At 38.3% G+C, this 16671-nt stretch overlaps 2 protein-coding genes across 13 annotated transcripts in view; one reads left to right on the top strand and one right to left on the bottom strand.

The window, feature by feature from the left end:
* Positions 1-7314, top strand: part of AK5 (adenylate kinase 5) — a 313765-nt gene extending 306451 nt beyond the window's left edge. For both annotated transcript variants that reach the window (XM_033917084.1, XM_033917085.1), the window contains one exon: positions 6132-7314. In XM_033917084.1, the coding sequence (XP_033772975.1) occupies positions 6132-6200 (69 nt within the window). In that variant the 3' untranslated portion in view covers positions 6201-7314. The remainder of the gene's footprint in view (positions 1-6131) is intronic.
* A 5176-nt stretch (positions 7315-12490) lies between these two features.
* Positions 12491-16671, bottom strand: part of ZZZ3 (zinc finger ZZ-type containing 3) — a 71938-nt gene continuing 67757 nt past the window's right edge. For 9 of the 11 annotated variants that reach the window (XM_033916206.1, XM_033916208.1, XM_033916215.1 and 6 more), the window contains 2 exons: positions 15338-15438; positions 13689-13833 (listed from right to left, as the gene is read on the bottom strand). In XM_033916206.1, the coding sequence (XP_033772097.1) occupies positions 13689-13833; positions 15338-15438 (246 nt within the window). Of the gene's footprint in view, positions 13834-15337; positions 15439-16671 lie in introns of all 11 variants that reach the window. The other 2 variants (XM_033916212.1, XM_033916214.1) reach the window with 1 other exon arrangement.

The raw sequence follows: 16671 nt of genomic DNA, 5'->3' as shown, positions 1-16671 counted from the left end.
ATTTTGGCTTCACTTTTCTCAAATCCAAACATACTTCTTAGGTGCTGATTGTGCAGTAAATTGCCCGCAGACATAACAGAAATTATCAGGATGGTTAACACAACCGCATCTGTTCATAATTATAATATCTTAGACAAAAACAAACAAAATATAAAAATTCACTTGTAGAATTTCACTTGTAGAAATTCACTTTTTAGTATAAACTTTCAAATTACTAGTATGTATGTGATCAATGAGCTGTCCTAAAATGCAATATTGTATTACAGAAACAGTAAAATACCGACGCTTCACAGTAGTGTTATTGATTAAAATGATATAAACACAAACTGACGCATAACTTAAAAACAGGATGTGATAGACAAAAACTGTTTTCAGATTTAGAGTCAGCTTGTGGCCCTTGTTAAGGTACAGATGACAGAACTCCAGTAGCAAAATGCTTGTTGACCAGTGTAATCTGCATAGGCATTAAGCAGAATAGAAATTTTTAAAATAAAAAATAAATAGATAGGGTGCAGAGCTTGGCCATGAGTGAAGATGGCAGCATAATCTCACTGCTCTCCCCTGCCTCACATACTTGAACATTCTGGAGGATTTAAAAACATCCTTTTTCTCTGTTTTTTTTAAAGATACTGTCAAACTTAATCTAGACATGGCTTCAGGAAGGCAAAATAAGAAAGATGCTGCTTGTTCATCGAGGGGGGGGGGGAGATCACAAGAGGTTGAAAACTGATCCCCCCTACACCAGGGGTCTCAAAGTCCCTCCTTGAGGGCCGCAATCCAGTCAGGTTTTCAGGATTTCCCCAATGAATATGCATGAGATCTATGTGCATGCACTGCTTTCAATGCATATTCATTGGGGAAATCCTGAAAACCCGACTGGATTGCGGCCCTCAAAGAGGGACTTTGAGATCCCTGACCTACACCATCTAAGATTCCTCTGCCTCAGGAATCCAGTGATCTTATGGAGCAGGTAATAGCGGATTTACAGATAATAAAAGAACTGCTTAAGGAGACTACATCTAAATTAAATGGTCTTCAGAATGAGGTCTCTAATTTGTCTCATCAGATGGCAGCAAGCAATGTTCATGTTGAATATCTAGAGCAGAGGACTGTGACAGTGGAGGAGACTGCTTCTCAGAACAGGATGGATCACAAAGTTATTGCCCAGCTTTTTGCTGATCTGGAGGAGATGGAAAACAGATATAGAAGGGAGAATATTAGAATTATAGGAATCCCAGAGGGCTTGGAGGGGAAACACCATTTCATTCTTCACTAATCTCATCCCTGAAGTTTTATCCCTGCATTTTAAGGAACCGTTTGAAATTGAGAGAGCACACAGGGTGCCATCTCATTTGCAGAGCAATCAGAGGGGCCCTAGACCAATGCTGATAAAAGTATTGAGATTCCAACATGTAATTAAGATTTTTGAGGCTGCCAAGCAAATAAAAAGAGTGAAATGGCAGGATAAAAGGCTTCATTTTTTTTCCTACTTTTGCCAGGTAGACTGCTTCTGTCAGGAAGCAGTTTTTGGATTTCAGAGTGCAGCTCCGGGATTTATGGGCAAGATACAGATTATTTTATCCTGCTGTAATGAGGGTGACATACAATAATAGTACCACTCACTATCGGGACCCAGCACAGTATTGCAAAATTCCAGGCAACACATTCCAAAGCTTAGCACCTGCACCAATCCTAACATGAGAGATTGACATCTCACCCTCTAAGCTCAGTTTCATACTATTTTCTGATCTCAGACACCTTCTAGGCTGATAAATTTCAAAATATCCTTGGAAATGAATCAAATGCAAATATTCAGTACATCCCTAGTAGGTAGCGAGATGATATTATTTTCTCCAGGATTTTAGCTATATAAAGCAAAATTAGTGATTGATTGAAAAGATGCAGTGCTATCCAATTCCAGCTTATACTTCATGGGAAGCAGTTGAATAATCAATCACCTGCTTTTATGAAGAGGACACAATTACAGAACTAAGATTGGCATTAGCAACTAGGGACCATAGGAGGGGGCTGGTTTGTTTGTCCTCTCCAATCAAAAATGAGTTTCAGCCACCCCTGACTGAAATGGTGCTTAAAGTCTACCATCTACTTTTTCAAAGGGGTTGTATTGGTACTCTCCAAAGTCAGTGTTTCAAAGGCAACAATGAAATTGCTTTCTACTGAACAAAGGCTGCTGTGTGAAAAGTGAATTGTGTCTATGTACATAAGTCAATAACAGTTTAAATATTAGCAGTGCTTTTACATTGACTAAGATAAGGCCACACAATATCTAATTATTCTTACTTTATGACTCACCCCATAATCCTGTATGCTGTCAGGACGTAGGAGTATAATTAACATTATTCACCCAATGTCCCTTGGCCATCAACCAACAAAAAAATGATCCTAACCTTGTCTACAACAGATGGAGGGAGGAATCTTTAACCCTCCATCAGACAGTAAAATAAGAGAAATGTATCCAGGTATTTTGATAATGGTGCCAGATGGTAAATATGCTGCCTTACTAGTCAAAGGCAGCTTGCAAAATACCCAATAAATAAATCAGGTGCCCATGGAAATTAGTGTTATGGTGTTCAAATATATTTGAAACCTGCAGGCAGCGAAGCTGGACCCCTCCATCCTCAACCTGCTGACAACTACTAGTGACTTTAAATCATTCCGAAAACAAATCAAAACTCTGCTTTTCAAAAAAACTATACAACCTTCTTATCCCCCCTCTTCCTCCGCCCTCCACGCAAACTACCAGCTAACCTCCTCCCTTCTACTTTTATCCCCCTTTGACCCTTTCAAGAAACCAACCCTAAACCTCTTCTTCCCTTCTAGTGATCCTAAACTCTCCCCCTTACCTTAGTATTCAACGCACCTAATCTGTAATTCCCTGCATCCACTATATAAGCGTCCCCTGCATCTACTGTGTAATCATCCCCTAAATGGCAACTTCCTGGCAATGTCCAGCTATCTTATACTGTAAATAGTAACTTCCTGGAATGTCCAGCAATCTTATACTGTAAATTGTAACTTCCAGGAAATGTCCAGCTATCTTATACTGTTGTTTATAACTTCCTGGAAATGTCCAGCTATCTTACACTGTAATCCGCTTAGAACTGCAAGGTACAGGCGGAATAGAAGTCACTAATGTAATGTAATGCAAGTATTAAAATGTCTACTATTAGATAGAATCCAGCTTTTCAATATGATTAATGTGCTAACTCTAATAGAAATTACCCCTCCTCAGCCATATTTAAGGAGTTTAGTCAATAGTGTGTGTGAGGGGGGGATGGATAAAGTACCTACAGACCTGGTATTTATGATTGCTATGTTTAAAAAAAAAAAAAGAATAGAGAAGGGTGAACAAAATGGTAGGTTGGAAAAGCTTCCCTATGAAGAAAGTGTTAAACAGAGCTCCATGGGGTAGAACAGATAAATTACTTTTCCAAATGTTAAGAGACATGTCAACAAACTACTATGTAAGAACATAAGCAATGCCTCCGCTGGGTCAGGCCTGAGGTCCATCGTGCCCAGCAGTCCACTCAGGCAGTGGCCCAACAGGTCCAGGACCTGTGCAGTAATCCTCTATCTATACCCCTCTATCTATACCCCTTTTCCAACAGGAAATTGTCCAATCCTTTCTTGAACCCCAGTAGCGCATATTAAACAAATTGGAGATATTTTTTCAATTGTCATGCATTTAAGTCATGGACTTTCTTGGCAGATCAAGGCAGTTAGCCTTGAATTGAATACTGAATTTGTATTTATTTATTTATATCCCACCTTTCCCAAGGCAGGTCACAATAGAGTACATACACACACAGAATCACATAAAGTACAACAAATCAAACAAGAATAAAACACCACAATGATAATGTAAAGGGTTTATTTAGAGGATAATTGAAAAAGGGTTTAGAGAAGTTCCTGAACTGAATTGACTAAACTAAACTAAACCTTAAGCTTATATACCACATCTTCTCTATAAATATAGAGCCCAACACGGTTTACAAAAATTAAAAGGGAAGTACAGTGGGAGTTGGTGGTAGGGGAAAGCAGAAATTTACAATGAAAAAGGGTTTAGAAAAGTTCCTGGAGGAAAAGTCCCTAAACCACTATTAGCCATGTAAGCATTGATCAAGCTCACTAAGAAAAAGGTGAGTCACATAGAGTTAACATTATTAACAAACAAAAATACGAGCACATAAGAGGACATCATAAGTATTGCAACTTGAACAGGTCAAAAGGCCTCTTATGGCGCATAGCCATTAGTTATTAATTCAGTCATATGTACCTCCAAATACACTTTGTCCATTAAGTGTCCATATAGGCCATTCCAGTGTTCAAGTTAGCATTAGAAATCTACTGGTATCACCATATCAAAGAACAGCAACCACTTGCTTGCTTCAAAAAGCTAGCACTGGAAGACTGAAACACAGACATCCACACATACAGCTGGGTATAAGATAGTGTTTTGACAGCACAATCAAGCACTTTAGGCAACCACAGCATTACCACCTAAGTGGCAATTTAGCAACCTACATATTAAGTCCCAGTAATATAGCCTAGAGCAGTGGGCTGAGAACCAGGGTTCACAATCCTACTTTTGTCCCTTATGATCTTGGGCAAGTCATTTAACCCTCCATTAACTCAAGTACAGAGTTGGACTATAAACCTTCTATATCTGAATGTAACTCACGTTGAGCTGTTGCTGCTACTATTAGTGAGAAAGGTGTAAGCTAAATCCAAATTCTTCTTGTGCGTTAGGTGCCATCGACTCATGTTCGAGTCCTAGCGACTTGATGGATTACAGATCTAAAAATAAATCGGTTTTGTGCTAGTCTAGTAGGTCCTCCAGCGTCAACCCCATGGTTGTTTTCAACGTGTCCAGCCAATTGCTTGCAGGTTGCCTTCTTCACCTGGTTCCTTCGATCTTCCCAAACATGATGTCCCTTCTCCAATGATCTTTCTTTTCTAACAGTGTGACCAAAATACGACAGTGGTAACTTCATCATTTGGGCTTTGAGTGACACAGCCGATTTGATCTCTTCCAGAATCGATTTGTTAGTTCTTCTGGCAGTCCACAGCACACATAAAGTCCTTCTCCAGCATCAAAGCTCAAACGAGTCAATCTTCTTTCTGTCATACATAAATACTAGGGACCATATTCCATAAATGGGGCCTTGTTATGTGCCTAACAAGTTGAAAAGGGTTTAAAAGAATTAAAAGCAAATTAAAAACAAAAAACGGTGCCTGCATCGCATCTACATAGGTGCTTTACAATGCCCACCACTGTAGGCGTGGCTAATGCTAAAAGTGGCATTAGGCATCATAAAACACCTCCACAGGCACTATTCACGTGAAAGATTGGCACCGAAAATGTAGGCCTTGAAAACCCTGGCCTACATCTCTGGCACCTACTTTTCCCAAAGCTGCGATTCTATAAACGGTGCTGTTGCGTGTTTGACATGCTCTCAGTGGCCCTTTTTAAGTAGGCTGATGCTGACAGCACCATTTATAGAATCTAGGCCTAGATGTCCGAGGGGCGCTAGTTAAGGAGCAGAGCACGGAGGTAGAAAACTGTGTGTAGAATTTGTAAAGTACACATGGATTGCCATTGCAAAGTTGGATGCACATTAATGCGTTTCAGGTACATCTGCAATACACCTTTTTTGAAATTATGCGTGCTGCAGTTCTACATACCCAATCTTACTCTGTTTTGAAATGTCCAGTGCCATTTCAATATGAAGGGGACATAAGGCCTCGATTGGAAGAGGGTTGATTTATTTGCTAGTAGTAAGATTTTTTTCAGTGGGAGAGTGGGCTCTGCCACCAGTTTCTGATGTCTTAAAAAAAAAAAGTAAAACAGAAAATTGCAAAGAAACCTTTCCTGCAACTGAATGAAAATGAAACAAATGACACACTTTGCACACCCGACCACTAAATGCGCTTACAAGGTTTGTCATGGTCTCATAATTTTACACCAACACCTTTGTGAGACTGAAGTTTAAATAAATAAGACCATTTCCAGGCATGAGGTAGCTGTGTAAGGATCACACTTTGCTCCTTCTTTACAAGCAGTGTTTGTGCACATTTGTCCTGATAGAACTTTCTCTTGTTTTCCACAGATAAATGCAGAAGGAACACCAGATGATGTTTTTCTTCAAGTCTGCACATCACTTGACTCCATTTTCTGAGAAACATGGAGCTTATGGTTTTTTTTCTCTTATACAGAACATAAAAAAATGAATGCTGTATGGATACTCCATTCTACCCCTCCCCCTGCGCCACAGAGGCCACTCCTGACAACAATACTATCTTGAAAAGAGATCTGGGATTAGTGCATGACTTGTTACATGTTAAAAAAAATAAACAAACTGTTCTTATACACAGGGTACAAAATTCTGTCTGCACTACACAAATATTGCACTCCATAGGTTACAGTCATATGAATGTTATCTGACATATTGTACAGTCAGTGAATTACTTAATGCTAATGAAATCAGCTTTCATGATCTATATGCATATCTGGACTGCATATTACTGTATTTTGCCTTTAAACAAAATTTCACGGTTATTTTACTTGCTTCCTTTAATTAAGAGTGGCTGAACCAGCTCTCATTGCAGCTTTGCTATATACTGCCATATGCACCAGTTTCATCAGTGTCATTTATACAAGTTGTGTTGAATTTGAAGCCTCTTGAAATCACCGTAAATGTGTCAAATGCAATGAAATCAGCACGGAGAAGACGCAAATAAACATCCATCAAGCAGACCTAATGAAGCAAAATGTTTTGGCCGTGACAGAGCCTTCAGTTATTTTGTCAGGACAGATTGCTATTCTGTTACAAGCATGGTTATTGTATTGATCCAATTGTACCTTCAAACTGATCAGAATATTCATCTTTCTATACTGTAAAAACACTTTTATCAGGGGGGGAAGTCTCTCTCTCTATACAATAGAGTTACAGAAGAGTGTTGTTGAAATGCATGTTGGTCATTTCAAATTTCATCAACACACCTTCAAGTGTCATAAGCAAATTTCTTCCAAAGGATGTAACTAACATGAAAAAAATGTTTTTAGCACGTAGTTGTTTCCTTCTGACTGTAAATTTCATAAATCACTTTTATAAAATGTTTGCTGTTGTTGCCTCTTGTTCTACTAGTAGTCAAACAAAAGTTTTTTCAGTATGTCGCTGGAGTCCTCGCATCGTTCCAGATTAAGTTCACAATAGCTTTCTTTTTGTTCTCAAGAGGTTGTACTGACAAATTTGTATTTTTTAAAGTTACAGATCTTGTAATGAAGGCATTCCATTAATAAAATACATGGTTAAATCCTGCGTTCACCAATTTATCCTGGGAGATCTGAGCTGTTTGGAAATGCTAATTCTATGCTGAAACCAAGTGATATTTCTCAGTTTGTGTATTCTGCATTTCGTTCTTTCCTTACATAAGTAACAGTAGCAAATCAGGTGAGGTTTCAAAATATTATTTACCCTTTGTTAGATACTTTTACATGACTTAGTCAACGAAATGCCTCTCCACCATTATCAAGGTTATTTTATTTTGGTAAACTAGATTTCAGCCAAGTAATCTATATGGCCTAAAATATTTAAAAGTAAATACAATAATATGTAATATCCCCCTCCTCCTCCCCCACACCCCAACTTGGAGTACGAATTCAAGCTGATATAAGTCACCAACAGTTGTCCTGGACTTTAGATAAATCTGAAAATGTACAAACATGTTCACCTACAGTGCAATGTTGCACTATTTTCCTTGGGGCACATGAAGTCAGCTTAGTTCTCTCAATTCCAAACAGAAAATGTAAAGTGGTAAAGTTAGTTTTAGAATATGAGGACCAACTTTAAAAAAAAAATATTATATATATATATATATATATATATATATATATATAAATAAATTAAACACACACAATTTAGAATATGAGGACCAACTTTAAACTGCATCGTGCAATGGTGCGCCCACATCTGGAGTACTGTGTCCAGTACTGGTCGCCGTACCTCAAGAAGGACATGGCAGTACTTGAGGGGGTCCAGAGGAGAGCAACTAAGATGATAAAAGGTATGGAAAACTTTTCGTATGCTGACAGGTTGAAGATGCTGGGGCTCTTCTCCCTGGAAAAGCGGAGACTTAGAGGAGACATGATAGAAACCTTCAAAATCCTGATGGGCTGATAGAGAAAGTGGATAGGGACAGATTTTTCAGACTGTGGGGAACCACTAACACAAGGGGTCACTCGGAAAAATTGAGAGGGGATAGGTTTAGAACAAATGCTAGGAGGTTCTTTTTTACCCAGAGGGTGGTGGACACATGGAACGCGCTTCCGGAGGTTGTGATAGCCCAGAGCACATTGCAGGGTTTCAAGGAAGGTTTAGATAAGTTCCTAAAAGATAAGGGGATTGAGGGTTACAGATAAAGAGGTAGGTTACAGAAATGGACAGGAACCACATTACAGCGGGAGCGGACCGCTGGGCGCGATGGACCAATGGTCTGACCCAGTGGTGGCAACTTCTTATGTTCTTAAACACACACACAATATAATACTCTTTGAAGAATCTATTCTCTACTGTTTATCGCTTTAAATGGCTGAAATTTTCACAGTCAGCAGATGGCTGGAGAGCTCCTGGCTTGTCAAACACATGAATTGATGCTAGAACAGACAGAAACAGAAAGCCACACAAATGTCCCCAAAAGATGATAAAAAGTGTGCTTCCATAATTGCAATTTGTACAACGGATGCATTTCATTGGTAGTAAGTGCTCCAGATGTTTTCATTCAAGATCATACTGACCAGAGGTTTTTTTTTGCTTTGTTTTGAATTAAATTTGTAACTTCAACCTGTTCCAGTATATTCTTGTGATTTATGTTTCAGAATGATACAGAGAAAAATAGGGCATTTAAAAAAAAAAATACCAATTACATTATAGCATTTGTTCTGAGTATTTAATGGATAGGTAATTTTGAAATTCTCCCTTGGGTGGCTATTGAGTAAATGCCAGATTTGGATGCCTCAATCATGTTATTTAATTCCAGACTTTACATTAAGTACCATTTGATCCATCTGTAACAAGGTGCTTAACACATAGACACACCCAACAAGCATAGCGCCTATTTTTTTGAAGGCCCCCTAAATTTTTAGAGGCGCCGTATTACAGAATTGTATTTTCTTGATAGGCGCCTAAGTTTTAATTATTGCTGATCAAAAAGCTTAATTGGGCTTGTTCGATTTAGATAGGCATCTCCAAAATAGGTGCCTAACATTATGCGCTGGTTACAGAATTTGGGCCTTTGTGCCAGTATATAAGATATACAATACTTGAAAGGATCTTTGATCACATTACGGGTGGCCACGTCGTGTTGAGTGTATAGTTATGAGGGATTTTGCCCTGAGGAAACCTTAACGGGGTGAAACATGTTGGCGACTCTGTCCCTCTAGGCTAACCACCCAAGCTAAGTGCATAGCATTTACTATCTAAGCATTTCTACTATTTAAAGTATTTAACTTATTTAATTTATTGGAAAAATATATATATAAAAAAAGATAAAACATCAGATTTCTAGAACACCAGGTACCCGATGACGATTAGGGGCATAAATCCAATGGTTATGAAAACTTATTGAACCTTTGGTGGCACCGCTGAGGGCCTAGGTAACTTTTTGATAAGATCACATTGGAATAGGAGGTGTTTAAGGGAGGTTTGAACCACAACAATCCTTTCAAGTATTGCATATGATTTACCCTTCTATAGAGACTTCACCATTTTGAAGCCTTTAACGCATAAGTATATAAGATATATGCATATATGCAGAATAGCACTTAGGCACCTATTTGGTATATATGCCATTATTCTAATCATTTACATTTATAATAGTCATGTAAATGTTAGCCGCTATTTTATAGAACCACTCCTTTCCAAAGTTCAACTGAGTTGCACCATTTTGAGCTCTGGTATACTGTACGTGTGTCTGCACAAATACATATCATATAGAGTCAAAAAAAACATTTTGGTTTGTAAAATAACACCTGTGATGATACCCCACAAATACATGTATGTAAAGTTTTCACTATTTTTTGAAGAGTAGCCTTATGAATGTTCTCACAAATCAGCATGCTATTTTTGAACTAGCAAAATGTCTAGTTTTATTGCAGTTTTTTCTTTTGGTGTTTTTCTTAAAGGACTGCCTAGCTTGGTGACTGACTTTGAATTTCTGGATTAGTTTCAGGGTCTTGGCTCATTATATTAGCCATAAATTTTATCAATCTATCTGACCAAGTGGTCCAAAGAATCAAAATAATTATCATGTACTGTATTCCACTCTATTATAAGGGAATGCATCTGTACAACAGTAATTTTTACTTTAGGGTAAAAAGGCCTCAGAGATTGGAGCCATACGCATACGAAGGTGCGCTAGGGCCTTAACGCGTGGAATAGCGTGTGCTAAATTGCCGCGCGCACTAGCCACTACCGCCTCCTTTTGAGCAGGCGGTAGATTTTCGGCTAGCACACACTAATCCGGTGCTTGCGATAAAACCGCTAGTGCATTCATAAAAGGAGCCCATAGTCTTCTCATAGACTTATTTGTATAGCGTATTAGAGTTAAGCAACTTGGCTCCTACAGTTCAGTCATTGGCCAAAAACCCTTTTATTATAACTTAATTTTTTTTAAAATTTTTTAAATAACATTTCTTTTTTTATTGTACTTATGTCCTTCTGGCTCTCTAGTAGTACAGCAGGAAACCCGGATATTTTGAAAGTACCAACATATTAAATTTATTGCTTTTCACTTAGCTCGTTCTTTTATGGTTTTTTGAAATTACCCACGGTATAACAGTGCAAATGCTACATGTCTGATTATCTGGCCCTGAAGCAGCGGAAGAAAATAAAATAAGTTCCACCAAATGCTGGCCGTGTTGGCTCTGGCTCTAGCCCTGGCTTTAAACTGAATGAAAAGTAGAGAAGTAGCCTAATGGTTAATGCAGCAGTCTTTGATCCTTGGGAACTGGGTTCAATTGCCACTGCTGCTCCTTGTGGGCAACTCACTTAACACTCCATTGCCCCAGGTACAAAAAACAGATTGTGAGCCCTCTAGGGACAGAGAAAGTACATGTATATCATGTGTATAGTGTTGCCTATGTCTAATAACGCTATAGAAACAGAGAATGACACGAGGACAAATTTTTCCCTGTTCCTGCGGGAACTCATTTTCCCTTCCTGGTGAGTTCTTTTCCTGTCCCTGCCCCATTCCTGCAAGCTCCATCCTCATCTGCACAAGCATCAAACACTTTAAAATCATAAGTGTTCGAGGCTTGTGCGGTTAAGCAGAGCTTACAGGAATGGGGCAGAGACAGCAACGGCGACAAAACTCAAGGGGACGGGATGGGGAAATTGAGTTCCTGCGGGGACAAGTTTGTCCCCGTGTCATTCTCTATATAGAAATTAGAAGTAGGAGAAGCCTAATGGTTAGATCAGCAGGCTGAGAACCACAAATTTCAGATTCAAATCCCACTACATCATCTTGTGATCTTGGGCAGGTCATTTAATCCTTTATGGCCTCAAGTATAAACAGAATGTATGACCTCTAGCCACAGGGAAATACCTATTGTACCTGAGCAAAACAGCAGCTAAATCCCTAAACCACATAATTCCAATTCCTCTTAATTTAACTTTTTTTGCTGGAGTACCAAGCAACTTCTTTTGAGCAGTTAAGAATAGCAGCAGTCCAACATATCTGCTAGCAAAATAGCTATAATGCTTGAAATATATTACCTCAGATTGAATGCATAAGTCTCATTAATATTTCATTTTGCTCTGTGAGAGCCCAAGGGATCCAATCACAGTAAAAAAAGGAAAGCACTTTGCAGACCCTATTCCAATCTGCATTTCTGTCCTGCTTGGGGCCAAGTGAATAATCTACTGGAAAATCCAGTGCCATTATCATATGACACTGTATTATTTGGTATTTCCATGAGAGCCAAGAGTCAAAGCTCTTCTAATAATAGTAAACTTTTGCTCATCATGACAGGGGTTCCATTACAGCAAATTATGAAGAACTGGAAAAATTGGGATCGGCTGAATTATAATTTTTGGTGAAATTCGTTATGCCAAATCTTTAAAATGGAATGGGTAATAGCTATACAGCAGGGGCATTTTAAGAAATTTAGGGATGTTTGGGAGCCATTAACAAAATATTGTACAGAATGAATATTATTTTCTCCCTTTGTTCATACACGTCCAGGGTGGGGAGGGAATAATTTATGATTTATTATGCTTAAGTACAATTGATGGGTATAAGGGGGGGATATTTGATGTGAGTTAAACTTTGATGGTATATTAAGTAATGTCAAAGTATAAAATGACTATATCTTATGTTACACTTGTTGAAAGTTTTAAAAATGAAGATTTAAACCCCCCTCCCAAAAAAGAAAACCCAACTTGCATCAAAGAAGTCACAGCAAGCATTCTATGTATAAACAGACTATAGCCACATACTTTATTTCTCACAGTTCTTCTTACAACTTAACATTATTAAGAACATACTGTATACACAGATAAGAAACCAAAAACATACAAAATGTTTTAAATGATGCACAACCAAATGCAGCAGTATAAAATAATGCATGTGAACTTTCGCTCACTGCTCAGACTCATTTTAATCACCTGTTTTAAATATTAATAAAAATACAATCTCTCATGGATTTTGTGCAGACTACAAAAGAGGGAAATTTATTACTATATATAGAGATAGTGGGTTTGTGTGTGCATATGTATATAATATACACATGCACACATACATATATATATATATATATGGCAGTTTCTTTGATGAGCCACTTTGACAACTCCAAATGCAGAGGCAGAAGGCTGTGTATTTCAATTTCAAGGGGTTAATGTTGAGTATTAGAGACTTTTACACAGTTACTACCACTGGCACCTTTTCACTAGTTTGTACATATCACATGATCATTTTATATAACATTACAAGTAAAAAATATATTTGAGTGACAATTTTATAACATTCACACCATGAGCTCTCTGAGGACAGTTTCTCCCAGTGTGCTTCATTGGTGGGGGATGGGAGGGAGGGATTTGAGCATGGTAGAAGATTGAATATTAATGTGATTAAGCGGCACCAGGTCTAACACAGGCCTGCAATGGATTTGCATTTGGCCCGTGAGCTGCTTGAAACAGTGCAGTATATTCTGTAAGCCAACAAAATTATTGGTTACAACCTCGCCTAAAGAAGTCAGTTTGTGCGCAATAGAAGAAAAGCCTATTTCACAACAAAACTGCAAGCTACTAAAACTGCTTTAATATAAATATTTCAATTTTATTTGTGTTGTAATAGGAGTTCATTGAAGCCTTTGGAATTCACTTTATCTTTACTGTATGCTCTCATTGTCCTTCTTTCTGTTTCTTCTGAAATGACTTTATACTCGGGTGTCAAGGGATACACTGCCAGCGAAGCCTTCCACACACTAGGAATGTTCAGTGGCCTACAACCAGGACTGTGCAGAGCTGGAGATTGATGTGTGCACCCAGAAGCAGTCATGCTTCAGGGAACGCTGAAGATCTTTCCAATCTATGCACCCACTGACCAATGGGTAGCACTGTTCCGTTTCTGAGAATAGAAAGCTTACATATCTCCTCTCAATTCCCATGTCATCTATTTGCTGGAAAGTAGTTTGGATCAAGATAATTGTAACTGGTGCCCTGGGATATGCAGTAGTCTCTATCTAAGAATGTCTCTGCTCTGTAAACAGGCTCCAGATGGTGATCTTCCTTGTGTGTCTCTGTTTCATACAAACTGCAGAACAAAAAAAGGTACATACATGTTTAACACAGGAAATACTTTGCTAACACTTAGGGACACATACAAAGAGACTTCTCCAATTTTGTGTCTTTGGGGGAAATGCTCAGCCATTTCTTATAACTCTGTTGACTTTGCAAGTCAATATCTGTAATATAGTAGATGTCTTGGTCCACAAGAAATTGGACTCTTGCTAGGCTAAGATTTTCTTCTACTGAATCAATTTAATAGTCACAAGCCATTTCAGCTCATATGAACTTTCAAATCTACAAATGTCATGTCATCAGATAAGATTGTAAAGCTCAAAGGAAGAAGCATTTATAGTTAGAGTATGATATTGAGCAGCATTTCCCATAGTAGATGATGTTAAGTAGTGGCAAATGGACACTGAAACGAATCCACACCTTCAAACAACTGTGTCCAGGAATATGCATGCATGTCCCAGCTACTGTATGCCACTTTGTGCAGAGAAAGGTTTAAAGCAAGGGAGCTTAAAATCGTTTACAGCTAATGCATTTTTAAAGGCTGCCACAGCATTCCGGTCTGAAGTTAGCTGTGTACATTAAATGTACATTATCAAACTGTAGATTTCTTATCATGGTGATGCAGTCCTAGTTCAGGTTATAGCAAACTGCTCATCTGATTTCTGTGATGACAAACCATCACTTCAGTTGTTCATTGCTGAAGGACTCTAAATTTGACAAAGCAGTTAGAAGCCAATTCTACAAAACTGGTGCAAACACTTAAGCATCCCTTCCACACGTAAATTTTTAGAATAGAATGTATGTGGGTCAAGACTCTTACCATCTCCCTATACTATGGAAGATGTAGATTCTCTCTTTTCCCACCTCTCATATTTTACTCTTTTATATTATGCACATTATAGATTGAATATGATGGTAAACCACTTGCACACCTATATGTATGTGCCAACATTCTGCCCCAGTGCTATTCTGCAAATAGCCACTTAACCTCTACAGAGTGCATTTGCAAAGGGATACACACAAAAACCCTGCTTCTCTGACATTTAGGTACATTTACGCCAGGTCTATAGTTGGTGTTAAATGCCCATGCCTATATCACTGCCTTGAGCGAATCTCTTTATAAAGGCGGTTACTAAATCCCAATAAATACATTACAGATGCAAGTATATACCCAGTTAGGCTAGAATTCTATATAGAAAGATACCTATTTTCCTTTATAGAACAGGATCTTACCAGGCACCCTATTATACAGTTGCCCTTTTAAATCTCTTTCCATCAAAAAAATGCTATCGCTGATTAAAGAAACCTGCTTTATATTTGTTTTATACTTAGCTTATGTAGGGAACCTGCAGAGATGCTAACTAGCTAAAAATAAAAGATACAAGAATAGGGATTAAGACACAAGGAACTTCAGAGAGTGACTGTGTGAAAAGCAGCTTTACTAATGATCTAGATTCAATTTAACATTCGTGTGATATTCAAATTAATTTGACAAAAAGCAATAGGGATTAACTCACCAGTCTGAGCAAGAATCACAGAAATTCATAGCCATATGTGGGGGACAGTCCTGGCAATGCCACCGAATGCCCTGAATGGGCTCTGTGCCACAGTTATTGCACTAGAAAAGAGAGTTCATTTCATTTATTAGCAACAAATGACACAAAAATACTGAGGAACAGAAACATCTGCAAATGCACCTTTAAAGCATGAATAATGATAGCCAAGTACTATGATTCAATTATTAGCCCATATGCTTGTTGTGATCCATTTTATTTGAGATACGGAACACAGTTATAAAATAATTTTGGTGCTTTTGTGGGAGATGTTAATACGGTGGTTGACTTCTTTAATTTTTCTGAGATATATTTCTGATACATAATTTATTTCCTTTATAACACTTTGTCACAAAGAAAAATGGCACTGTGGAACAAGCTAATGGTTTGAAAACACTGCGAAAAATCTGTAATTCCTCTTCTATGAAACGGATCCAATCTCTGCCTCTAACACTCTTTTGTCGCAGAAACGGGTCCCTGAAAGCGGGTCAGCTCACTTCTCATCAGATTACATAATATAACATAGCTTTATTCTTCTATACTGCCACAATCAGATGATTTCTGAGCGGTTTACACTGAAGAGAGCTGGACAATCAGTGAAGTACAAAAGAGTACGACATATTTCCTAAAAATAGTCAAAGTAGAATTATTGTTATTAATATATTTCTTTTTAGGAAATGAATTTATCAAACAGTACAGTCTTAATTTGTTTCCGAAATGCACCGTAGGAGAGTCTGGTTCCACAGGACGTCCAGCCCCATTGCTCACACTGGACAAGGCCTCTAATTCCTCCCCCATTGATGACCTCTGTTTATTTTTCCACATTGCAAGTAACGAGCAGTATCACTAGAAACTCTCTCTTCTACGCTAATTGTCCCTGCACAGCCTCCTAAAACTGTTGGATCCTCAGTCTACATCAGAGTTCCTCAGCAAACGCAGTGGCGGCTCCCCACTTACTCCAGTCTACATACAATCGTTACTGCTGCTCCTTTTGCTGTCCAAGCTGATCACCATTTTATCCTACATCCTGCTCCTGTCATCCACTCGCCCTCAGACAAGTCTGCAGAATTCTGAACTTTTATTTGATAACTGTTGACATTCCAATGCCTATTTACCCTTTTGGTTGGTTTACTGACACTGATCCAGAGACTGTGACCTTATATGTGCCAACAATCTGCTCCAGGGCTATTCTGCAAATAGCCTCTGCCATCAACATTTTGCTGTCCTTGTACAATCAATCATTCTTTCCAGATTGGACTATTGTAATTCCATCTATCTAAGTCTAACCAAGAAAAATC

The sequence above is a fragment of the Geotrypetes seraphini genome, chromosome 12 (genome assembly GCF_902459505.1).
Source record: "Geotrypetes seraphini chromosome 12, aGeoSer1.1, whole genome shotgun sequence".
Classification (NCBI taxonomy): Eukaryota; Metazoa; Chordata; class Amphibia; order Gymnophiona; family Dermophiidae; genus Geotrypetes; species Geotrypetes seraphini.
This window is presented reverse-complemented; position numbering and strand designations above follow the sequence as displayed.